Genomic DNA, 26,686 nt, shown 5'->3' on the forward strand with positions numbered 1-26,686 from the left:
ACCTGTCAGGATGGAGAGAGGAGGAAGGGGCTGGGTAAATATGTAATTTACCGACCCCTTCCTTTTCTAAATTGGACACAGTGAGCGAGATCGCTCCTGTGTCCTGTGATAACTGAAGCAGAGTAGTATGCGGGTGCGGAGCGCCACCTCCCTGAAATGAGTTTTTGCAGGTTGGGATGTCTGCCAGTGTCCAATCCTGTAGGCGGCTGTATAACCTGAAGGTGAATGACTTCAAGTGGCCGTCAATGCACTCCAAAAAAAGCGATAAGGACTCTAGCAAAATATTTGTGGGGAATGCCCCCAGTGCACCCTCATATACACAAACCCACTCCGTGAGACTCGGATCACCTGAAGGTAGAGACACAACCCATGGTCTATGGGGAATACAAGCCCACAACCACAGGGGCTTGTGGTTGCTAGGATGCTGGCAGCCACTGGTTTCCTATCAACTAATGATACTGTATATTCCTGGCCCCATTCAGCTGCTGGCCAGGAGATTCCCCAGCAGACAGCTGAATGTAAACAAATGGCCATATTTGAACAATGACAGGGATCACCCTGAATGGGGCCACGGAAGAGTCATTAGTTGTCATTGCGCTGTCAGCGTCACCATACCTCCATGGCACAAAGTCCTATACATGTCTATGACCAGCACATTCATTTGTCACACCACAGGAATCTAGAGACTGTCTGACACTTTTTGGGCTCGTTCACACAAACAGCCAGGGGGTTGTAAAGGCAGGCCATTAAGCCGTGGTTTTACTGCCCATGTGAACACAGAAATGCAGCCACTCCGGGCTGTACACAAATTTAACAACTTGCCCTCCAAAAGATTTACCCGGCTTCATAACCAGGCCGTTTTTTGCAATACGGGACTGCGTTAATTCAACTGACAATTGTGCGATCGTTGCGACGCTGTACCCAAATTAAAATTGATGTCCTTTCTTTCCCACAAACAGAGTTTTCTTTTGGTGCTATTTGATCATCTCTGCGATTTTTATTTTTTGCGCTATAAACAGAAAAAAACAATATTTTTTTTTACTTCCTGCTATGAAACATATCCAATAGAAAAAATGTAAAAAATCGAATTTCTTCATCAATTTAGGCCAATATGTATTCTGCTACATATTTTTGGTAAAAAAAATCCCAATAAGCGTATATTGATTGGTTTGTGCAAAAGTTATAGCGTCTAAATACTATGGGATATTTTTATTAATTAATGTTTTCTACTAGTAATGGCGGCGATCAGCGACTAATAGTGGGACTGCAATATTTTGGCGGACAATCGGGACACTGATACTTTTTGGGGACCAGTTACACTAATACAGTGATCAGTGCTAAAAATATGCACTGTCACTGTACTAATGACACTGGCTGGGAGGATTTAACAGGGGCGATCAAAGGGTTAATGGTGTGCCTAGCCTGTGTTTCTGTGTACTATGGGAGGTACTTTCACTAGGGGAGACATAAATCCTTCTCCCTGCTTTGCAGGAACACAGGATCCATCCCTTCTGTACTGACAGAACGGCGATCTGCCTTGTTTACAGACCATCGTTCTCCCTCAGTACCGAAGGATCGGTGGGTGCCGGTGGACATTGAGATCCTGCAGTACCAGCAGATCAGCTCCCGGTGTGTATAATCACAGTGGTAGAGGGCCGCCAGTGGCATGCATGCGCACCCCAGACCTGCAAGTGCACGATCCCGTACTTTGCCGCTGTATATGTAAGTTATATGGTCAGCAAGTGGTTTAACAGCATTATGTATGCAGCAGCTGGTGTGACCTATTCAAATAAAGGGGGTCATGCCACAAGTATATGGGATGCATGCACTTAAAGTAATAGTAAAGTCTCTTTTTTTTTTCCTTTAAAATAGCAAACCTGTTGTACTTACCTGCTCTGTGTGATGGTTTTGCACAGAGCAGCCCCGATCCTCCTCTTCTCGGGTCTCTCTTCTGTGCTCCTAGCCCCTCCCTTCTGTTGAGTGCCCCCAAGCAAGAAGCTTGCTACAGGGGGGGGGGACCCGAGCTAAGTCGCAGCTCCGTGGGTCCATTCAGACACAGAGCTGCTACCTGTCCCTGCCCCCTTTCTCTCCTGATTGGCTGACTGACTTTGATTGACAGCAGCCGGAGCCAATGGTGTCTCAGCCAATGAGAAGGGGAGTCCTGGCCAGCCTAGTGTCTCGTGCAACATCGCTGGAACTAAATGGGGCTCAGGTAAGTATGAGGGGTGCTGCTGCACACAGAAAGCTTTTCATCTTAATACATAGAATGCATTAAGATAAAAAACCTTCTAAACATCCTTGTAATAGGAATGTGGCATGACAGGTCCTCTTTACAGTGAGATATGGGGTCAATAAGACCCCACATCTCACCTCTAGGCTGGGAAGCCTGAAATCAAAATAAAAAAAAAACAATCCTGGCTTCGATCATAGCGGTGAGTCTGTAGAAGCACCTGAGGGTGGTGGGGGGTCCCCTCTCACCTCCCGTAAGAACTATCAAGCAGTGGAACAGCCGCTATGATCATTCTTATGGTGTAGGGAATCGCCGGCAGAAAAAGCTGATATCTGAATGATGCCTGTAGCTGCACCCATCATTCAGATATCCCCGCACAAAGTCAAGGACGTTGTATGACAGCAGCCGGGCGGGAAGTGGTTATAACGCATTTTTTTTTAACACAAAGTTGTCCATTTATACAATATTTCTAACACATAGCATGTACATACCAAAAATGACACCCCAAAATAGATTCTCCTACTCCTCCTGAGTACGGCGATACCACATATGTGAGACTTCCACAGCCTGTCCACATACAGAGGCCGAGTACAGCCGAGTATGGCTGAGCATGGCTGAGCATGGCTGAGTATGGCAAAATATGGCTGGGTATCACCGAGTATTGCAGAGTATGGCTGGGTATGGCAGAGTATGGCTGGGTTTTGCAGAGTATGGCTGGGTTTTGCAGAGTATGGCTGGGTATTGCAGAGTATGGCTGGGTTTTGCAGAGTATGGCTGGGTATTGCAGAGTATGGCTGGGTATGGCAGATTATTGCGGGGTATTGCAGAGTAATGCAGGGTATTGCAGGGTATTGCAGGGCATTGCAGGGTATTGCAGGGCATTGCGGGGTATTGCAGGGCATTGCGGGGTATTGCAGAGTATTGCAGGGTATTGCAGAGTTATGCGGGGTATTGCAGAGTATTGCAGAGTATTGCAGAGTATTGCGGGGTATTGCAGAGTATTGCACAGGGAATTGCAGAGTATTGCACAGGGAATTGCAGAGTATTGCACAGGGTATTGCACAGGGAATTGCAGAGTATTGCACAGGGAATTGCAGAGTATTGCACAGGGAATTGCAGAGTATTGCACAGGGAATTGCAGAGTATTGCACAGGGAATTGCACAGGGAATTGCAGGGTATTGCACAGGGAATTTCAGAGTATTGCAGAGTAGTGCAGGGTAATGCTGAGCATGGAGGGATGGCTGAGCATGGATGGATGGATCCATGGCTGTTGATTGCACATGTCACAGAGCAGCGCTGTGGGTACTATACATCCAGCCCACAGTGCTGCTGCCATCCGATCCCTCCCCCTCTGTACCGATCGGTACAGAGAGGGGAGGGAGGAACCAACGTCATGACATGACGCCGGTTTGTTTACAAGTGATCACTCTGTCATTTGACGGAGCGATCACATGGTAAACGGCCGCGATCAGATCAGATGTTCCCGTGTGCGTTCCCCGGGGGGGCACGCGGGAGCGGTTTTACGGGATCACGTCATAGTACGTGCTCCCAGAGTTATCCAACCGCCTTGCAGCCGTCATTTGGCTATGGGCCGGTTGGTAACTGGTTAAAGTGGTGTTCCAGCCGAAATTATACTTTTTAAATAAAAATACCCCTATAATACACAAGCTTAATGTATTCTAGTAAAGTTCGTCGGTAAACTAAGGTCTGTTTTGTTAGTTTATAGCAGTAGTTTGTTATTTTATAAACTTGCAGCAGGGCGTGGCCGTCTTAAGTGTGGGCATCTGAAGCCAGACTGTATTTCTTCCTGGATCTCATCCTTGCAGATCTCGCACATGCTCAGTGCAGCACAAGCAGTGTAATAGGTTTCAGGTCAGGTTTCCATAGCAACGGCAGTGTCAGAAGAAGTTGCCACCCCTTCCCAGAAGGCATTGCAAACAGGAAACGATGCGATGGGCCACGGCCAGGGAGGAGGAAGGGAAAAATGAATACAGCAGATATACAGTAAGTGCTGAGAATTTTTTTTTTCAAATATCCAATTCGTTTACAGTGCACAGTTTAGTGAGGGATGCTGAAGAGTTGTAAAAAGTGGGTGGAACTCCACATTAATAGCAAAATATATGTATAGTTTATACTATAAAAAAAATGTTGTGCGCGGCAAAAGTGTTCAGGTTTGACTTGAAGAAAAGGTGGCAACCCTATATGTACCCGTGGCACATATCTGGTTCCCGGAAGCCGTGGCCAGCACACAGGAATGACATCACGCCCCTACAGGAAGTTGCTTGTACTGCTGCTAATTTCTTCCCACCACCATGCCCCGCTCACTGTTCTCTGAGGAAGAGATGATCCTTGTTTGCAAATTAAGATAATTTTTTATTTATTTTTACATGAGGTGGTGTTTGTGTGGGTCATGTGTGTATGTCTAAATGATTTGGCCTCAAAACACACCTACTTCCTGTGTACAGATTCACTTCCGCGCCAATGTATATTGCTTCCTATATATAGGAAAGTATTCAGACCCCCTTAAATTTTTCACTCAATTTTTCACATGTGATATTTCACTTTTTCTTTTTTTAATAAATCTGCAAAAATGTCAACAATTCTGTGTTTTTCTGTCAATATGGGGTGCTGTGTGTACATTAATGAGGAAAAAATGAACTTAAATGATTTTAGCAAATGGCTGCAATATAACAAAGAGTGAAAAATGTAAGGGGGTCTGAATACTTTCCGTCCCCACTGTATATATAGAACTAGACCACCAGACCTCTGAAGGTTGTGGTATCGGGCACTGTCAGTAGCAAATCCCTTTATTTTTGTAGATGTGAGGTGGGGCCTCCATGGAGCGGACTTGTTTTTCCAGCACATTCCGCAGATGCTCAATTGGATTGAGATCTGGAGAATTCAGAGGTCAAATGAACATCTCAAAACACATTTGTGCAGTGTGGCAGGGTGCATTATCCTGCTGAAAGAGGTCAGTGCCACCAGGAAATACTGTTTTCATGAAGGGATGTAGCTGGTCGCCCACAATGTTTGGGTAGGTGGTACGTGTCAAGGAACAGCCACATGAATGGCAGGACCCAAGGTTTCCCAGTAGTACATTGCGCAAAGCATCGCACTGCCTCCGCCGGCTTGCTTTCTTCCCATACGGCATCCTGGCGCCATCTCTCTTTAGGTAAGCAATGCACACACAAGGTGCATTACAGTGGTGTTCGATCGCTCCGTTCTCAGTGTAGAGGCACCGGGGGACCGATGCTTCATCCACCTACATAAGTATAAATATGGAAAGAACCCAAAACCTTTACGTCTCTTTTAATCAGCACAAGGGACGGTACTTCCATTTAGTGAGAAGTGTCCCTGGTGCTGGTGTCTGCTGTCTTTATGGAAATCTTCCATCCTCTGCTCTCCAGCCACTGGACCCGCCATAATCTCTCCTCAGGACTGCCCACCCTTCTCTCCTTCTCCATTCATAAAAGTGCTACCATAGCTTTCATCAATGAAAATGCTCTATGAATGGAGGAGGTAGATCTTTCATTCCTTCATCCTTTCCTTCCATTCATAGAGCGCTTTTCATTCATGGAAGCTATAGTACAGCAACTATGATTGGAGGAGGGGAGGTGGGGAAGGGCAAGCATAGTCGGCACTCTTGATGAGGGCTTATGACCGGTCCAGTGACTGTATTAACCCCTGCAACGCTGCTGGACATTTACTGACACGAGGGGGGAGGTGAGGGCAGAAGATGGAAGACTTCAACATATACAGCAGCAACCAGTACAAGGGACACTGCTTGTGGAATGTAAATATCATCCCTTGTGCTGATTTAGTTTATTTATTTTTTTTAAATAATGTAACTAAACTTCTTTGATGTCCCCTGGGTATCAATAAATGGCCCATTTCACCGATCTGTTCATGTTTGGTAAGGTCAGGGTGACTTATCTCAAGCTGCTTCACCATCCACATTGACCACCCAGAGCGGCTCCTCCCCCTGAGAAACCCTTTATTAGATAAAAAGGGAAATGTGGCCCCCCCCATCGTTTTAGGGCCGGGGCTTCAGTAATGTAGTTTAATATATACAAGAATGGAGTACAAGATAAATATAGATAATCCTGCTGTATGCCAAGTGCTGGCATGGTGGGGGAGGGGGACGTCCCCCCTGCAGGATGGAAGGTGGAGCCTGTAATAGCGCTGTCTATATTATTATCCCGGGCTCCATCTGTTGGCACATACCCGGCTCCCATTACCGCAGGAGAAATTCATTAACATTTCATAAATCCGCCATTCTAAAAGGGCATACAAACCATTAACAACCTAGTTCTCCTATGTATCCCTTTTTTGCTCTGTTAAAGCCTAACTCCGGGTTTTAGTGAAGTTTAACCACTTGACCTCCGGAAAATTTACCCCCCTTCATGACCAGGCCATTTTTTGCTATATGGCAATGGATTACTTTAACTGACAATTGCATGGTCGTGCGACACTGTTCCCAAATAAAATTGATGTCCTTTTTCTTTCCCACAAATAGAGATTTCTTTTGGTGGTATTTTACCACCTCTGCAGTTTTTATTTTTTTGCACTATAAAAAAAAAAAATTGAAGAAAAAAAAACAATATTTTTTACTTTCTGCTATAAATCAGCCAATAAAAAAAAGTAACACATCAAATTTCTTCATCAATTTATTCCAATATGTTTTCTGCTTCATGTCTTTGGTAAAAAAAAAAAAATCCCCTAAAATGTACATTGATTAAATTGTTCCTAGCCTGTGCTTTCTCACTGTGGGGGAGGTGCTTTGACTAGGGGAAGGCATTGATCTATTTTCTTGCTTTGTAGACACACAGGATCAATACCTTCCCTTCTAACAGAACAGCGATCTGCTTTGTTTACATAGGGAGATCGCCATTCTGCCTGTGTACTGCATATTCTGCAGGGGCCGGCAGACATCGAGTCTGCGCTACCTGCTGGGTTGCCGGCGGCGCACGCAATCCCCAGACCCGGTAGCGTCAGATCATGTACTAGGTATGAAATCTGGCACAGAGCACTTTATGTATGGTGGGCGGTCCGCAAGTGGTTAAATATTTAGTTTGGACCAGCTTGATATTTACTTACCTCTTCACCGCCTGCTTTACCCCCAGACCAGCACACCACAACGGCACTCATTGCACCCAACGGCACGCTTTGGGACACGCGGACTCGATGTCCGCAGGGATACCCGCGATCGTCTCACGGAGAGGAAGAATGGGGAAATGCTGATGTAAACAAGCATTTCCCCATTCTTCATAGTGACAGGACACTGATCACAGCTCCCTGTGATCGGGAGCGGTGATCAGTGTCGTGCCACACGTAGCCCATCCCCACTACAGTTAGAACACATCCCTAGGACACACTTAACCCCTACAGCGCCCCCTCCTGGTTAACCCCTTCACTGCCAGTCACATTTACACAGTAATCAATGCATTTTTTATCGCACTGATCGCTGTAAGAATGTGAATGGTCCCAAAAGTCTCCGATCTGTCCGCCATAATGTTGCAGTCATGATAAAAATCGCTGATTGCCGCCATTACTAGTAAAAAAAAATTATTAATGAAAATGCCATTTTGTAGAAGCTATAACTTTTGCGCAAACCAATCAATAAACGCTTATTGCGATTTTTTTACCAAGAATATGTAGAAGAATACATATCTGCCTAAACTGAGGAAAAAAAAAAAATTTTTCATATATTTTTTGGGGATATTTATTATAGCAAAAAGTAAAAAATATTGCTTTTTTTCAAAATTGTCTCTCTTTTTTGTTTATAGCGCAAAAAAAAAAAAAACACAGAGGTGATCAAATACCACCAAAAGAAAGCTCTATTTGTGGGGGAAAAAAAGGACGTCAATTTTGTTTGGGAGCCACGTCGCCCGACCGTGCAATTGTCAGTTAAAAAGTTGCAGTGCCGAATCGCAAAAAGTGCTCTGGTCTTTGGCCAGCCAAATGGTCCGGGGCTTAAGTGGTTAAATATTATTATTATTATTTTTTTTATTTGCAGGAGCCCAGAGGAATTGTGTGCCAATATGATGACAGGGAACATGCTGATAGAAGGAGAAAGTATAGTGATGCTGGCTATGAAATGTTCCCAGATACCTGCAGCAGGATTCCTGTTATAGGCACACAATAGGTCAGTAGAGATCCCCATCAGTGTCAGGATGGTGGGGTGTCGGTGCAATATTCCTGCTGGGGGGAGTATGGGAGTAATATTCCTGCTGGGGGGGCGTATCGGTGTAATATTCCTGCTGGGGGGAGTATGGATTTAATATTCCTGCTGGGGGGGTATTGGTGTAATATTCCTGCTGGGGGAGTATGGGTGTAATATTCCTGTTGGGGGGAGTATTGGTGTAATATTCCTGCTGGGGGAGTAGGGGTGTAATATTCCTGCTGGGGGGAGTATTGGTGTAATATTCCTGCTGGGGGAGTATTGGTGTAATATTCCTGCTGGGGGAGTATTGGTGTAATATTCCTGCTGGGGGAGTAGGGGTGTAATATTCCTGCTGGGGGGAGTATTGGTGTAATATTCCTGCTGGGGGAGTATGGGTGTAATATTCCTGCTGGGGGGAGTATTGGTGTAATATTCCTGCTGGGGGAGTATGGGTGTAATATTCCTGCTGGGGGGAGTATTGGTGTAATATTCCTGCTGGGTGAGTAGGGGTGGTAATATTCCTGCTGGGGGGACGTCTGTGCAGGAAGTTCTTGTCATACGATGGACACGGCGAGGCTTTGTTCACACCTAGGTGTTCCTGACACCCGAATCGCTGCAAAACGCGGGACGTGCTTGCGATCCGTTTGCTTTCAACATCACCCCAATCGAGGCGTGATTTTGCTGTGATTGTTGCCTGACAAATCTCGTGACAAAATTGCAGGACTGCTTTTGGGAAACAGGCGTCCCACGGTTTTGTTTGTGCGACTTGTCAGGTGACAATATTGTCCATGATTAGGGTGCCATTGAAAGTAACGGATCACAAGCGTATCCCATGTTTTCCGGTAATACAGGAATTGCATTAATTCCACCGCGATCCGGAAGGCCTAGGTGTGAGCACAGCCTAAGCGTCTTCTACAAGTTGCTGAGTTCACCTTCTATAGATTCTGGGGGAACATTTTCTTCCTCAAACATACCACACATTCACTTCATTCTTTATTTCACTGCTAATATATACTCAGCATTGACCTTGTATAGCGCTTTTCTCTCTGAGGACCCCAAGTACTGGAGATGGCGTTGGCCGGGAATCAAACCCGGGTCAGCTGCTGGGAAGGCAGCTATGCTCACCACTGCACCACCAACGCAAGGTAGCATGTCTTTGTAGTGTGGGAGGAAACCGGAGTACCCGGAGGAAACCCACGCAATCACAGGGAGAACATGCAAACTCCATGCAGATAGTGTCCTGGTCAAAATCTGAAACAAGGACCCCAGTGCTGCAAGGCTAACCCCTAAGCCTCTGTGCTGCCCATATGCGGCCTCTGTTCTCTAAAGCCCACCCCCGCTGAGCGGAGTGAATCAGTTCTGTCCACTTAAAGCGCCTCCAGAAGAAATCCAAACTTACCCTAAACTACATTCTATATATATGGAGCTAAATATTCCATTCACCCTTAGGCCTCATTCACATGGGGGTATGAATCCGTACCCCATGGGAGGGCAGTGTTTACCGGAATGGGGATGCACAGCTGTTTCCAGCATCCCGTGTAGGCAGTCCCATTGCTGTCAACTGGGTTGCAGCTGCTGTACCCAATGTGACATCTGCGTGGGTGCCGATGCACAGCCCCGAACGCACCCAGGGTGCGTCTGCGCAACTGCACCCGCATGCATGTTCTTTTTGGGATTAACTCAGCCCCCACACAGGTTACAGATTCATATACCCCGTCTGAGTAAGGCCTTGGACTTCTCCATGAAGGACCTCACTGGTGGGAAGAGTTCTGATTTCTCCAGCAGAGAAAGCCTAAAGAAAGCTGGAAAGACTCCTCCCGCCTCTGAAGACAAAAAGAGTTCCAACCTCCCCTCATAGCCGGTCCAACACACGCCTCAAAAACATACAGGCCTCCAACCTCCTCTTATAGCCGGTCCAGCACATGCCTCAAAAGCCTACCGGCCTCTAAACTTAAAAACATAATCAATTACTTAATGTAGATCGACAATACATCAATCAAACATAATCACCTGTAAAAATGTGCCTGAGATGTTGGTGGTAAACAGCCAGCTAGGCCCGTGGGGAACCGAACCAAGTCTTCCAAAAGCTGCCTCATATCCAAGAGTTGCCAAACGTAGACATTAAGCTTTAAGGTTAATCAAAAATATCACATTCTAAAGGGAAAGATAGTACAAGGGGTAGGGGGAGTATGGAAGAGGGAGAGAGGGAGATAAGGGAGGTTGAAGGAAAGAAGGGTGGTGAGGGTTGGGGGGAACCCTCACACCCCTTTATTTCTCCCCAATGCCCCCCTCTTTCTTTTCCTCCATCTCTCCCTTTTCCATACTCCCCCCCCCCTTGTTCTACCTTTCCCTTTAGAATGTGATATTTTTCATTAACCTTAAAGCTTAACCTTAAAGCTTCTGCAGAAGCTGCAGAAATGGAAATTGAGTGCTGATGGGAGGACCCGCCGATTACTGAGGTGGCAGCCCCCACCAATGTAGGAACCTGTGTTGTTATAGCCCTACCTGGTCGCTGGGAAGGTTCCTCAGACTTTTTGTTGAGTGTTCTTCTAGGAACAGCCAATTGTCTTGTTTGACCAACTACATTGATAGTTGGTGATTCCGAAGCTCCAAAAATGAAAATGGTGGGCTGATGCAAGCATCTTGCAGTGTGTGCCTCTTCATTCTTCCTCCATACTCTAGGTCCTTGGTTTACAAATGAGATGCAAAATTTGCTCTCATCAGAAAAGAGGACTTTGGACCACTGTAATATGCCTCTTTTGCAGCCCCAGTGTGAAATCCTGAGTGCTTTCACACTCCAGTGGTGCGCTTGCAGGACAGGAAAACATTTCCTGCAGGGCAGCATCTTTGGGATGGTGAGGGAGCGGTGTATACAATGCACCTCCACCGCCCCTGTCCATTGAAATGAATGGGCAACGCTTTATAAGCGATTTGATAGCAGCGCTAAACAAGCTCTTTTAACCCCTTCTGGGGGGTTAAAAGCACCCCGCCAGCAGCAAAGCACTGCTAAAACTAGACACTAACAGATCCACCTCTCCAGTGTGAAAGTGGCCTAAAAAAAAAGAAAAAAAAAGTACCAACCTCCCCCTATAGCTGCTTCATCAACACATGTAAATAATAATAAAAAAGGAACCAGCCTCTAACCCCCCCCTATAGCTGGTCCAACACACACCAAAAGAAAAAAAAGACGGAACCAGCCTCCAAACTCCTCCTATAACTGGTTCAACACACACCTAAATAATAATAATAATAAAAAAGAAAAAAAGTACCAGCCTCTAACTTCCCCCTATAGCTGGTCCAACACACACCTAAATAATAATTTAAAAAAAGGAACCAGCCTCCAACCTCCCCCTGGTCCAGCTGGTCCCACAATCCCTAACCTTCCCCCTTTTTCACTACCCTTACCCCTCTCCTATCTTCTCTCGCTAGCCTGTTCCCTATCCCACCCACTCCCCCCTCTCCTATCCCCTCCACTCCCCCCTCTCCTCTCCCCTCCACTCTCACTACCCTTCCCCCTCTCCAATCCCCCTCCACTCTCACTACCCTTCCCCCTCTCCAATCCCCCTCCTCTCTCACTACCCTTCCCCCTCTCCTATCCCCTTCTCTCTCACTACCCTTCCCCCTCTCCTATCCCCTCCTCTCTCACTACCCTTCCCTCTCTCCAATCCCCCTCCTCTCTCACTACCCTTCCCCCTCTCCTATCCCCTTCTCTCTCACTACCCTTCCCCCTCTCCTATCCCCTTCTCTCTCACTACCCTTTCCCCTCTCCTACCCCCCCTCCTCTCTCACTACCCTTCCCCCTCTCCTATCCCCTCCTCTCTCACTACCCTTCCCCCTCTCCTATCCCCTCCTCTCTCACCTCCCTTCCCCCTCCCCTGTTCCCCCTCCTCTCTCACCTCCCTTCCCCCTCTCCTGTTCCCCCTCCTCTCTCACTACCCTTCCCCCTCCCCTGTTCCCCCTCCTCTCTCACCTCCCTTCCCCCTCTACTGTTCCCCCTCCTCTCTCACTACCCTTCCCCCTATTATCCACTCTCTCTGCCTCCTGTCTAGTATGGGCGATGTCGTAAGCAGTATTTTCTCAACACTTCAGCTTCTTTTCTGGCTCGAGTGTTTTCTATTTTTTTCCGCTCTTCTTCCTTCCGATTCTCCTCTCTTATCCATGTTTCCTCCCCTCTCTTCATGTCTACCTTCTGCTGCTGCTTCTCCTTTTCCTCTTTCCTCTGCTGCATTCTTGTATTGTAGACTTTCGCGTTTTCCAGTCTTTTTTGTTCCTCTTCTCGCTCTTTCCTCTCTTTTTCCCTCTGCTCCTCGTCCCTTTTCTGCTCTTCCCTCACTTTCCTCCTTTCCATTACCTGCTGTGCCCTCTGCCCCTCCACACTTCTCTGCCACTTTCGGGATGGAATGATTTCCATCAATTTTTGTTCCTCTCGCTCTCCCTTCTCTATTTCCCTCCGCCCCTCATCCCTTCTCCGTGTGTCCTCCACTGTCTTCATATATTTCTCCTCCTGCTGTTTCTCCTCTTTCATTCTGTCCTGCCGTATTCTCACATTGCGGGATAGAATGTTTTCCCTCATTTTTTGTGACTTTTCTTGCTCTCTCTTCTCTTTTTCCCTCCGCCCCTCATCCCTTCTCTGTGCTTCCTTCGCTATCTTCTTGTCCTCCTCCTCCTGCTGTTTCTCCTCTTTTATTCTGTCCTGCCGTATTCTCGCATGGCGGGATAGAATGTTTTCCCTCATTTTTTGTGACTTTTCTTGCTCTCTCTTCTCTTTTTCCCTCCGCCCCTCATCCCTTCTCTGTGCTTCCTTCGCTATCTTCTTGTCCTCCTCCTCCTGCTGTTTCTCCTCTTTCATTCTGTCCTGCCGTATTCTCACATGGCGGGATAGAATGTTTTCCCTCATTTTTTGTGATTTTTCTTGCTCTCTCTTCTCTTTTTCCCTTCGCCCCTCATCCCTTCTCTGTGCTTCCTTCGCTATCTTCTTGTCCTCCTCCTCCTGCTGTTTCTCCTCTTTTATTCTGTCCTGCCGTATTCTCGCATGGCGGGATAGAATGTTTTCCCTCATTTTTTGTGACTTTTCTTGCTCTCTCTTCTCTTTTTCCCTCCGCCCCTCATCCCTTCTCTGTGCTTCCTTCGCTATCTTCTTGTCCTCCTCCTCCTGCTGTTTCTCCTCTTTCATTCTCTTCTGCAATATTCTGGCATTGCGGGATAGAATCTTTTCCCTCTTTTCTTGGTCCCGTTTTACCTTAACCTGCCCTACTTTCCTATCCCTCTCTGCTGTTCTACATCTATCATCCTGTCTTTTCTTATCCCCCTCTATCCTCTTCTCCTCTACCCTTCTTTTATCCTCCCATACTTTTTCTGCAGTGCCTCTACATCTATCAATTAATTCCAGCCTTGCCTTCTGTTGCCTCGCTTGCACCTTCCTCATTCTTTCATCTGTCGTCTGTGGGCTCCTCTGCCCTTTCACATTAACTCTAACCTATAAATGAAAAGAAGAAAGTCAGTGGAAGTTCTGATATAAAATTAGACTTTCATTGGCATTAATTTGGATTTAGTTTTGTACAGTTAGTGACATGATTTAGAAGTTACTGTAAAATTTGATCTGCATTACATAAAGTGTGACCCATATTCTAGATCTCCATGTTTGTCATCGCCCCTCCCTGCACACAGTTTTCTTAAAGTGTATGTAGATCCAAAACCTTCTGTTATAGTTTTAGATAGTATTGGGAATCGTTACTACCCATATAAAGTTCTTTTTATTCTGTGTCCAGGAGATTTCCCATCACTTCCTGTACTAGAGACGCAACAGGAAATTCAAGTAAATCTCTTTAAAGTGAATGGAATTCCTACCATTCGGGTGTCCCCAGTGGAGGCTTTTCCCGCACCAATTGCTCATACTTTTTGGATTACCACTCATCAGTGGCAACAAAGGCAGCAATAAAAACTCTACACAGTGAGGGGTAGTTTACTAAAGCTGGAGCGTGCAAAATCTGGTGTGCCTCTGCTTAAAAAAAACAATCCGCTTCCAGATTCTGAGTGCGCCAGTTATAATAAACCCCTCCTCCCCCCAGTGTCTAACCTCTCACCACTCTATCCAGTCTATCTCTATCCTTTACATACACTTTTAAAGAATATTTAAACCAAGAATAAAATGTAATATATTGCAGTTTTTCAGGCTAAGACCATTTTCAGCAATTACAGAAAATGCCCAGTGATCTTGCCAAAACTGCTGTGAATAGACAGTATTACTGATGTTCTCCTTCTGTACACTACTAATCTCCCCATTCCCTATATGTAATCGAGATGAACAGGTTTGTAGTCCAGCCTGGGTGGTGGTGATAAACCCTTCCATAGATACAGTGAAGGAGTGAGCATGGCCACCCAGGGACAGGAAATGTGTTCTTCACAGGATATGTAGGTGGGAATAAAGGGTAAGTGAAAATGAATGTGGCCATGTGTCCATATCCTGTCAATGATGTCATGTGCCCCTCCTTTGTGTATGTGTATTTACAAGTGTCAGAATAGTGAAATGAAATATAGATACTTACTCTGCTGGACATCTTTGCTCAGTGATATCCTCTTGATAGTCAAAGTATAACAACCAACTGTAAATTCCTCTTTATACTCAAAGTATAACAACGAACTGTAAATTCCTCTTGACGCTCAAAGTATAACAACAAACTGTAAATTCCTCTTGATGCTCAAAGTATAATAACAAACTGTAAAGAAAAAAAAGACAAGATTTAGCGATCATTTCCTATAACTAGATATCACACAATCATTGGCCAGAACTACGACTAACAGCAATCATTAGACAACGACTGACCAGGAGCCGATCCACAGGCCAAGGCAATAACGTCTTATGATTTGAACAGAATTTTTAACAGTGGGGGAAGGGGGGGGGGGTTTGGGGTTAAGCTCCAGTGACCATCAATGATTTTTTTTTAAATTTTTTAAAGTTAAAGAAAAAAATTTAAATTTAAGAAAATCCAAACGTTCACTCATTTTCCCCTTTTTATATAATAACAAAATGAGAACCCCAGTGGTCATTAAATATCACCAAATCTCTATTGTAAAAAAAATGATTTAGAATCTATTTGGGTACATTAATTAATTACTAGTATTCGTCAGTCAAACTATCACAGCACTGAAAATTGATAAATGGCTGGAAATGAAGGGATGTATACAGGCTGACACTCAACTGGTTATTGTAATCATCAATGATTTACTGGATAGAACCAGAGATATGACTGCAGGGCTCAGAATATGAGGGAAAAGTCTGGAATTATTCTTTAACATGGACTTTTCACTATTTACAATTAATGCAGAATATTCTAAATCTACAATATTCTACAGAGGACAGATTATAGGAGTTTGCCCGGGTTTGCGTTTCAAATAACTGCCGCAAGGGATTTAAACTGAAAGGTCAGTTGGGTGCTAAAAATAGCGCACATTCTGTTACTGGCTGCCTTGCCCCGTCTCCATGGAAACACACAGTCTACACAGAGCATAGCAAAGCATGACCTCCCTCTTCACACTCGCAGCAACAACTGGCCATGTCTGCCACACACCTCTCCTATACCCTGCCTTACACTATTTTATTTTTTTTTTAGTATAAACTGGTGACAATTTAAAAATCTCACTGGGGAGTAAAGTGTCCAAGACATGACATGACACCTGTGCAGTGTGATGGATACATGATGGAAATATAAATGTAATATAAAAGCAATTTTTGTCTGAGGAAGTTTAATTACATTGGACCTGAAATCTAAATGTAAAACCTGACTCCAGCCAAATATATATATATATATATATATATATATATATATATATATATATATATATATATTATTTTTTTTTTATTTTTTTGGGGTAAACTGGTGACAGTTAATCTCACTGAGGCTCTAAAAATAGTGCAAATTCTATTCTTCTCCATGAAAACACACACACATATTCTACAATCTACACAGAGCATAACAAAGCATGACCTACCTCTTCACACTCTCAGCAAAAACTGGCTGTGTCTGCCACTGACCTCTCTTATACACTGCCTTACACTATGATGTCATAATCAATTACCTTATATGGTGTGTCTGCCACTGACCTCTCCTATATACTGCCCTACACTATGATGTCATAATCAATGACCTTATATGGTCAAAGGAGTTAACTGTCCAAGACATGACATGACACCTGTGCAGCAGTGTGATGGGGATACATGATGGAAATATAAATGTAATACAAAAAGTCATTATTGTCCGAGGAACCTGCCAGGTGACAAGTTTGCTTACATTGGACCTGAAATCTAAATGTAAAACCCGACTCCAGACAAATATATTATGCATTTTTTTTTTTTTTTTTTTTTTTTAGATTTGTATAGACTGGTGACCATTTATAAATCTCACTGAGGCTCTAAATGCACCCTGTTGACATTTCCCCTTTCAATTCTTTCTGATGCCCATTGTTTAAACAGGAAATTAATGTGAATCGCCCCATTGGGGACACTGGCAGTAATAAGAACCTATCCAATGAGATTTAAAAATAACAAGCACATGCCTGAAAATAAAGATCCTACATTTTGTGTAAAGATTTGTAAATTGAGAAATATACTGGAAATATACTGCAGGCAACTTTTAAAAAAACACCTTTTTTTTTTTTTTTTTTTTACAATGTTTTAAATCGGTGACTCTGTAAAGGTGAATCTTTAAGGGGTAAGTTCACTTTTACAGAAAAAATTCTGTAAGGTGAACTTACACAGGATCTTTATAAAATCTTTACACAGAAATAATAATTTTTCTGTAAAGGTGAACTTACCCTTCAACACCAGCCCAACCGTCAATCCTGTTAACTGTAATTTCCAAGTGTCATTGGACTCGTCTAAAAAGTAACTGTCACTTTTTTTAAGTAGGATGCTTTTTTTGATTTTGATGTGTTAGCTCTGTGAGTTGAGCCTTAAACACCGATCAACCATAACATTATGACCACCCACCTACTATTGAGTAGGTCCACTTTTTGCCACCAAAACAGCCCTGACCCATCGAGACGTGGACTCCACTAGACCTATGTAGGTATGCTGTGGTATCTGGTGCAAAGCCATCAGTAGCAGTTCACTGCCTTCGCTAGCATGTATTTTTTCCATACTGCATCCTGGTGCCATTTCTTCCCCAGATGCACACACACCCAACCATCCACATCATGTAAACAAAATGTGATCCATCAGACAAGGCCACCTTCTTCCATTGCTCTGTGGTCCAGTTCTGATGCTCACGTGCCCATTGTAGGTGCTTTTGGGTGTGGACACAGGTCAGCATGGGCACCCTGACCGGTCTGCAGCTACGCAGCCCCATACACAACAAACTGCGACATGCTGTGTGTTCATTATTAAAAAAAAAATACTTAATGTGTAATTTTAATTTTATACCAATTTCACATTTTTAGCTCTTAGTGGGCACATAATGCAATGACAATTCTCTGGTGCCCAACCTGCGGCTCAAGGTCCACATGCAACCCCTTGGTACATGGCTGGAACGCTCCACCTCAGAGGCGTAACTAGAACCTTCAGGGCCCCGGTGCAAGAAACCATGATGGGCCCCCCTTCCATCCGAGCCCCGGCTTCCAATTTTGGGAGGGTGTCCATGGACATCCTCCCAAAACCGTGCTTCCCACATGACCCCTGGGACATGCATCCAGCGCAATCACATTGGCCCTTTACCATGTGATCAGCTGATCACATGTAAACAGACTGGTTATCCACAGCCCTTTTCTCACACGCTGTGTTTGTGTTAGGAAAGGACTGCCATTAACTGTCAAGAATGTCAGTAAATTGTTTACACTGATAATCAGTGCCCCAATCATCAGTGCCCATCAGTGCCCATCACTTCCACCTACAAGTGTTACCTATCAGTGCTCATTAATGCTGCCTATTAGTGCCCATTAATTCTGCCTATCAGCACCACCTATCAGTGCTCATTAATGCCACCTAACTGCCTCCATCAGTGCCACCTATCAGTACTCTTCAATTCTGTCCATCAAAGCCCATCAATACTGCCTGAGTTCTGCCTATTGGTGTTCCTCAGTGCCCATCAGTACCATCTATCAGTGCCCATCAATGCCACCTATCAGTGCAGCCTATCAGTGCACATTAGTGCCTCCTATCAGTGCTGCCTATCAATGCTCATCAATGTGGCCTATCAGTGCTCATCAGTGCCTCCTATAAGTGCTCATCAGTGCCTCTTATCAGTGCCCATAAATGCCTCCTATCAGTGCCCATCAGTGCTCATCAGTGCCTTCTATCAGTGCTCATCAGTGCCTTCTACCAGTGCCGTCTATCAGTGCCTTCTATCAGTGCCGTCTATCAGTGCCCATCAGTGCTCATCAGTGCCCATCAGTGCCTTCTATCAGTGCTCATCAGTGTCGTTTATCAGTGCAGTCTATCAGTGCTCATCAGTGCCTTCTATCAGTGCTCATCAGTGCCGTCTATCAGTGCTCAGCAGTGCCTTCTATTAGTGCTCATCAGTGCCCATCAGTGCCTTCTATTAGTGCTCATCAGTGCTCATCAGTGCCGTCCATCAGTGCTCATCAGTGCCGTCAGTGCTCATCAGTGCCGTCTATTAGTGCTCATCAGTGTCCATCAGTGCCTTCTATTAGTGCTCATCAGTGCCTTCTATCAGTGCTCATCAGTGCCTTCTATCAGTGCTCATCAGTGCCGTCTATCAGTGCTCATCAGTGCCTTCTATCAGTGCTCATCAGTGCCGTCTATCAGTGCTCAGCAGTGCCTTCTATTAGTGCTCATCAGTGCCCATCAGTGCCTTCTATCAGTGCTCATCAGTGCCGTCTATCAGTGCTCAGCAGTGCCTTCTATTAGTGCTCATCAGTGCCCATCAGTGCCTTCTATCAGTGCTCATCAGTGCCTTCTATCAGTGCTCATCAGTTCCCATCAGTGCTCATCAGTGCCTTCTATCAGTGCTCATCAGTGCCCATCAGTGCCTTCTATCAGTGCTCATCAGTCCCTGCTATTAATTTCTATCAGTGCTGTCTGCCTTCTCAGGACGGCACGGCTCTGAGCGGAGATCGTGTGTCATAGATTAATAGCACAGAGAGACACTGGCGGCGACATTAATGTTCTATTTGTCGGTCCTCTCTGGCACGGATGAGAGAGGACACACAGCTGATCTCACGGCTCCCCCTTCTCCCTCCTCCCCTCTCCTGTGTGCTCCGTGGGAAATATGAGCTCTTTAGCTTCACACTTGACTGCCCATAGAATACACAGGAGAGGGGAGGGGGGAGAAGGGGGAGCCGTGAGATCAGCTGTGTGTCCTCTCTCATCCGTGCCAGAGAGGACCGACAAATAGAACATTAATGCCGCCGCCAGTGTCTCTCTGTGCTATTAATCTATGACACACGATCTCCGCTCAGAGTCGTGTGTGAGGATCAACCCCGCTGCCCCTCCCCCCCCACACACAGTGGCGGAATGCCGGGCCCAGTTGCAACTGCGACTGTTGCGACCCTGGTAATTCCGGCACTGCTCCACCTACCTTTTGGACCCTTGCCTGCCACTTCTCTCGACTTCTCAGTTCCTTCTTCCCTACACCCAATCTCTGAGCAATGGACCTGTCGTGACATCTGAAGGCCTATTGATCTTTGGATCTACCAGTAATGGGCACCTGTCAGTTTAGACAGTCCGTGATTAAAGAGGACCTGTCATTGAGGCCTCACTCAATTAACCTTCCACTAAAAATAAATTGTCATATTCTCAGAAGTAGGACTTTACTAATTAAAACTACACATTTTTCTACCAATTTCACATTCTTAGCTCTTAGTAGGCACAATTTTTATAGAATGCAATGAATGTAATTCTCTGGTGCCCAAACTGTAGCCCAAGGTTCACATGCAGCCCTTTAGTAGACGTTTGGAACACTCCATCTACTTTTGGATCACCCGGAAGGCCTTTTTCTCCACATCTCTGTTCCTTCTTCCCTACACCCAATCTTCCAAAAATTTTAATATTAACTTTTTTCCAGGCTGGGAGCTGGAGAAAAGAAGGAAGAATGACAGAGGGATCTCTACTACCCTACAGTTTCTTCTAGGAGACACCCTGGGTAGCATGGGAGGACCTGGCAAGCAGGAGGCCTAAACAGCAGTCTTCTCAAAAGAAGCAGGATTTTAGGGACAATGTGAGTACCTCTACACCCCCAGGGCCAAAAAAGGTTAAAGCTGCCAGATTTAATATCCAGCAGGCTTTTTTGGGACTGTGCTGACAAGCTAAACCCAATCCTTTGTTTTGGGATACTTTACCAAGTGGCCAGATGGAATAGTATTTTCAAGAGAGAGGGGGCATAGAGCTCCTACAAGTTTGGGACTTTGCTATAATTCCACTAAGGGAACACAGAGCCCCTATAAGAGGATTTCTACTTTGCCAAATTAAAATAGACTGTCATTGTTCTGTATGGAATACAGCCCAGGGTTTGCCATTTTTCAGAGTACAGAGAGAAGGAAGTTGTCCTTGTGGTGTTCTAATTGGGTAAGTTGGGCATCCCATAATCCCTATTACCCATTCAAGTTGTTTTCCCCAATAAAACAACAAAAACAAGCCTATGGACTGGGTCTTTGTCTTCGTGTGAGAGTTGGAAAATTTGTCACCATTTTTCTCTTGGTGTCAGGGAAACTTGTCAGAAGTGATTTTTGCTGATAGCAGAAGAAGGAAGCCACAGACAGAAATTACACTTAGTGCTCTTAATTGAGACATGAACACACTATAGAGGGATATGCTTTGTTCGTATTTCATAGAAATAATAATCTTGTGCGCTCTCAACCAATGTGCACTGGGATAAAAAAAAAAAAACCCTTATAATCATAAATACCAAAACAGGCATACACAAAAGCCTTAATAATCAATGGTGCAAACATTTCTATAGTAAAGTGCATAACATTTTCACAAAGTGCATTATTCCCATAAAGTGCAACATGCAATAAACAAAAACATATATGACCTAAAATATAGTGACATAAGCAAACTCATTTTAGTTAATTCAATCGTGACCATATAACTCATGTACCCAAATTAATTTACAACTGTATGGTAAATGAGAAATAATTAAAAAAAAAAAGACAAATTTTCTAAAAAAAAAAAAAAGGACAGTCCAATGAATGTCCAACTTAGTGCAAAGAAAAACTTGCTCTGGTGCTATTCCCTGAGTTATACGGTCACAATTCAATTAAGAAAAATGTGTTCGCTCATGTCACTTTATTTTAAGTCATATGTTTTTGATTATTGCACTTTGCACTTTATAGGACATATGCACGTTGTGAAATTTTATGCACTTTACTATAGAAATTTTTGCTCCATTGATTTTTAGCCAGTTGAAGACCAGGCATTTTCTGGCACTTTTTGTTTACATGTGAAAATCATTTTTGTTTTTTTTTTGCTAAAAACTTTGTTAGAACCCATATTCATTATATATATCTATATATATATATATATATAGATATATATATATATATTTATAATTTTTTTTAAAGCAGAGGCCCTAGACTAGGGTATAAACTGTTGGGTTTTGCAATTTTTTTATGCCACACGGTATTTGCATAGCGGTTTTTCAAACGAAGTTTTTGAAAAAATATTTTTTTAAAATACACTTTTTTTTTAACTTTTTAAAATTTTAATGCAAAAGAAAATGATACATAACTCCATTTTTTTTACTATCCATCCATAGGCAACGTGGTGATTGCATTCATTTTTTTTTTTTTTAGGTTTTACACCCGATCCAGCCAGTACGTATGTTATTTTTCAACAGATCAAGCTGTCCATCAAAAGGACTCTAGCAAAATCTTTGCAGGGAATGCCCCCAGTGCACCCTCATATACACAAACCCACTCCGTGAGGCTCGGATCACCTGAGGGTAGAGACACAACCCATGGTCTATGGGGAATACAAGCCCACAACCACAGGGGCTTGTTGCTAGGATGCTGGCAACCACTGGTTTCCTATCAACTAATGATACTGTATATTCCTGGCCCCATTCAGCTGCTGGCCAGGAGATTCCCCAGCAGACAGCTGAATGTAAACAAATGGCCATATCTGAACAATGACAGGGATCACCCTGAATGGGGCCACGGAAGAGTCATTAGTTGTCATTGCGCTGTCAGCGTCACCATACCTCATTGTCATAATCATCTTCATCAATGTCATCATCGTCGTCACCATCGTCATCATCATCAGCGTCTTCATCATCATCTTCATCAGCGTCTTCATCATCATCATCATCAGCGTCTTCATCATCATCATCATCAGCGTCTTCATCATCATCTTCATCAGCGTCTTCATCAGCGTCTTCATCATCATCTTCATCAGCGTCTTCACCATCATCATCATCAGCGTCTTCATCGTCATCATCATCAGCGTCTTCATCAAACTTTATTTGGTACTTTTTAAAGCTTTTCACCAAATAACTAAAACCAGCAGAATGGGCATCATAATAGGAGGTAATTGTGGGCAGATTTCCAGGAACAATTCTACTAAGATGGAGCATGGGGGGGGGGTATGCCTAGAAATCGGCCGATCGGGAGCGGTAAAAGTCGTAATACCTCCAAAGACAAGGAATTTCCGACACATCACAGAGGGAGAATCCCAGCACTGCCCTCAATAAACATGGCCGCCTAAAGGAGGGCAGGGGCGTGACGTCAAAGTCCGTTGCCCGGTCACGCTTTTATGACCACGCTCGGTACTCGGTGGCATCATGGCGGCTCCCGTAGGTGGTGTGACGAGCAAGATGGAGGAGGAAGCGGGACCGTTCCCGGGATATCCCGACACCGAGAGCTTTGTGAAGGTGCCTCAGTACTGAGATCACTTCCGGGGGGTATTTATAGAGATTCATGAGGGGAAATCCCCCCAATACAGCCTGTGTGTGAGGTCACCGCACTCCCCCCCCCCATACAGCCTGATAGGGTGCCCACCCCCCCCCACGGCCTGCCTAGAACCCCCCCCCCCGCCATACAGCTTGCCTAGAACCCCCCCCCCCCCCCCCCCGACGTACAGCCTGCCTCCTAGAACCCTGATCCCCCCCCCAGCCATACAGCCTGCCTAGAACCCCCCCCCCCCGCCATACAGCTTGCCTAGAACCCTACCCCCCCCCCCCCCCCCCGACGTACAGCCTGCCTCCTAGAACCCTGATCCCCCCCCCCCAGCCATACAGCCTGCCTGCCTCCTAGAACCCTGATCCCCCCCCCAACCATACAGCCTGCCTAGAACCCTCCCCCCCCCCGCCGTACAGCCTGCCTAGAACCCTACCCCCCTCCCCCCCAGCCATACAGCCTGCCTAGAACCCTACCCCCCCAGCCATACAGCCTGCCTAGAACCCTACCCCCCCAGCCGTACAGCCTGCCTAGAACCCTACCCCCCCCGCCGTACAGCCTGCCCAGAACCCTGATCCCCCCCCCGCCATACAGCCTGCCTAGAACCCTACCCCCCCCCCCCCAGCCGTACAGCCTGCCTAGAACCCTACCCCCCCCCCCCGCTGTACAGCCTGCCTAGAACCCTACCCCCCCCCCGCCGTACAGCCTGCCTAGAACCCTACCCCCCCCCCCGCCGTACAGCCTGCCTAGAACCCCCCCCCCCCCCGCCGTACAGCCTGCCTAGAACCCTACCCCCCCCCCGCCGTACAGCCTGCCTAGAACCCTACCCCCCCCCCCCCCACCGTACAGCCTGCCTAGAACCCTACCCCCCCCCCCCAGCCGTACAGCCTGCCCAGAACCCTACCCCCCCCCCCGCCATACAGCCTGCCTAGAACCCTACCCCCCCCCGCGCCGTACAGCCTGCCCAGAACCCTACCCCCCCGCCGTACAGCCTGCCCAGAACCCTACCCCCCGCCGTACAGCCTGCCTAGAACCCTACCCCCCCCCCCCAGCCGTACAGCCTGCCTAGAACCCTACCCCCCCCCCCCCCAGCCATACAGCCTGCCTCCTAGAACCCTGATCCCCCCCCCCCAGCCATACAGCCTGCCTAGAACCCTAGCCCCCACCCACCATACAGCCTGCCTAGAACCCTACCCCCCCAGCCATACAGCCTGCCTAGAACCCTGATTCCCCCCCCCCCCCCAGCCATAAAGCCTGCCTAGAACCCTACCCACCACCCCCCCCCCCCAGCCATACAGCCTGCCTAGAACCCTTACCCCCCCCCCAGCCATACAGCCTGCCTAGAACCCTTACCCCCCCCCCAGCCATACAGCCTGCCTAGAACCCTTACCCCCCCAGCCATACAGCCTGCCTAGAGGCCGGGGACTATGTACAGGAACAGGTGGAGTAGTCCTCTGTCCTGCCACTTCTGACAGATGAATGTTCCAGCCTGCGTTGGCGAATTGATAAAAAGAGAAAAAGAGGTCAGAACTTTGATTATCGGAAGCCGGGCATGGAGGATTGCTCCGCCTGTTCCTGAAAATAAGTAAATAGTCCCCTCGTTGTCCCCGGCCTGTGCTGCAGAACTGAGAGACCCAAGGGACATTTCATCTCACTGTAGGGAGCCACGGCCTGTGGGGTTACTGTACCTAAATGTGTTTATTTAAACCCCTCTCTGCCCCTCCGGTCACCCGCTGAACTGATGGGGGCCACCTCTACCTCCCTATTATCAGCCCTGGTACTCGCCCGTGGTCACACTGTACTGGACTGTGAGGATCCAACTAACCATTCTTTATTGTTTTGATTGGATAAAACCCTTAAAAAAAAAAAAGTGTGGAGTGCAGTTTAGATGAAATGTACACAAATTATTCTTGAATATATACAGTATCTCACAAAAGTCAGTACACCCCTCACATTTTTGTGAATATTTTCTTCTATCTTTTCATATGACAACACTGAAGAAATGACACTTTGCTACAATGTAAAGTAGTGAGTGTACAGCTTGTATAACAGTGTAAATTTGCTGTCCCCTCAAAATAACTCAACACACAGCCATTAATGTCTAAACCGCTGGCAACAAAAGTGAGTACACCTGTAAGTGAAAATGTCCAAATTGGTCCCAATTAGCCATTTTCCCTCCCCGGTGTCATGTGACTTGTTAGTGTTATAAGGTCTCAGGTGTGTTAAATTTGGTGTTATCGCTCTCACTCTCTCATACTGGTCACTAGAAGTTCAACATGACACCTCATGGCAAGGAACTCTCTGAGGATCTGAAAAAAAGAATTTTGCTCTACATAAAGATGGCCTAGGCTATAAGAAGATTGAAAAGACCCTGAAACTGAGCTGCAGCACGGTGGCCAAGACCATACAGTAATTTAACAGGACAGGTTCCACTCAGAACAGGCCTCGCCATGGTCGACCAAAGAAGTTGAGGTCATGTGCTCAGCGTCATGTCCAGAGGTTGTCTTTGGGAAATAGACATATGAGTGCTGCCAGTATTGCTGCAGAGGTTGAAGGGGTGGGGGGGTTAGCCTGTCGGTGCTCAGACCATACGCCGCACACTGCATCAAATTGGTCTGCATGGCTGTCATCCCAGAAGGAAGCCTCTTCTAAAGATGATGTACAAGAAAGAGTGCAAACAGTTTGCTGAAGACAAGCAGACTAAGGACATGGATTACTGAACCATGTCCTGTGGTCTGATGAGACCAAGATAAACTTATTTGGTTCAGATGGTGTCAAGCGTGTGTGGGGGCAACCAGGTCAGGAGTACAAAGACAAGTGTGTCTTGTCTACAGTCCAGCATGGTGGTGGGAGTGTCATGGTCTGGGGCTGCATGAGTGTTGCCGGCACTGGGGAGCTACAGTTCATTGACGGAACCATGAATCCCAACATGTACTGTGACATTCTGAAGCAGAGCATGATCCCCTCCCTTTGAAGACTGGGCCGCAGGGCAGTATTCCAACATAACGACCCCAAACACACCTCCAAGATGACCACTGCCTTGCTAAAGAAGCTGAGGGTAAAGGTGATGGACTGGCCAAGCATGTCTCCAGACCTAAACCCTATTGAGCATCTGTGGGGCATCCTCAAGTGGAAGGTGGAGGAGCGCAAGGACTCTAACATCCACCAGCTCTGTGATGTCATCATGGAGGAGTAGAAGAGGACCCCAGTGGTAACCTGTGAAGCTCTGGTGAACTCCATGCCCAGTAGGGTTAAGGCAGTGCTGGAAAATAATGGTGACCACACAAAATATTGACACTTTGGGCCCAATTTGGACATTTTCACTTAGGGGTGTACTCACTTTTGTTGCCAGCGGTTTAGACATTAATGGCTGTGTGTTGAGTTATTTTGAGGGGACAACAAATTTACACTGTTATACAAGCTGTACACTCACTTCTTTACATTG

General features: G+C 46.0%; 2 protein-coding genes across 2 annotated transcripts in view; one reads left to right on the forward strand and one right to left on the reverse strand.

Moving 5' to 3' along the window:
• Positions 1 to 12,416: 12,416 nt before the first annotated feature.
• Positions 12,417 to 22,679, reverse strand: LOC141111284 (uncharacterized). The gene is made up of 3 exons (XM_073603441.1): positions 22,548 to 22,679; positions 14,940 to 15,110; positions 12,417 to 13,870 (listed from the first exon to the last, which is right to left on the reverse strand). The coding sequence occupies exons 2-3, from the start codon at positions 14,949 to 14,951 to the stop codon at positions 12,440 to 12,442; spliced, it is 1,443 nt and encodes a 480-aa protein (XP_073459542.1). The 5' UTR covers positions 14,952 to 15,110; positions 22,548 to 22,679; the 3' UTR covers positions 12,417 to 12,439.
• Positions 22,680 to 23,047: 368 nt separating this feature from the next.
• Positions 23,048 to 26,686, forward strand: part of LOC141111283 (exosome complex component 10-like) — a 43,312-nt gene continuing 39,673 nt past the window's right edge. Inside the window, exon 1 of the mRNA XM_073603440.1 lies at positions 23,048 to 23,216. Within this exon, the coding sequence (XP_073459541.1) occupies positions 23,127 to 23,216 (90 nt within the window). The 5' untranslated portion in view covers positions 23,048 to 23,126. The remainder of the gene's footprint in view (positions 23,217 to 26,686) is intronic.

The sequence above is a fragment of the Aquarana catesbeiana genome, linkage group LG10 (genome assembly GCF_042186555.1).
Source record: "Aquarana catesbeiana isolate 2022-GZ linkage group LG10, ASM4218655v1, whole genome shotgun sequence".
NCBI classification, from domain to species: Eukaryota; Metazoa; Chordata; class Amphibia; order Anura; family Ranidae; genus Aquarana; species Aquarana catesbeiana.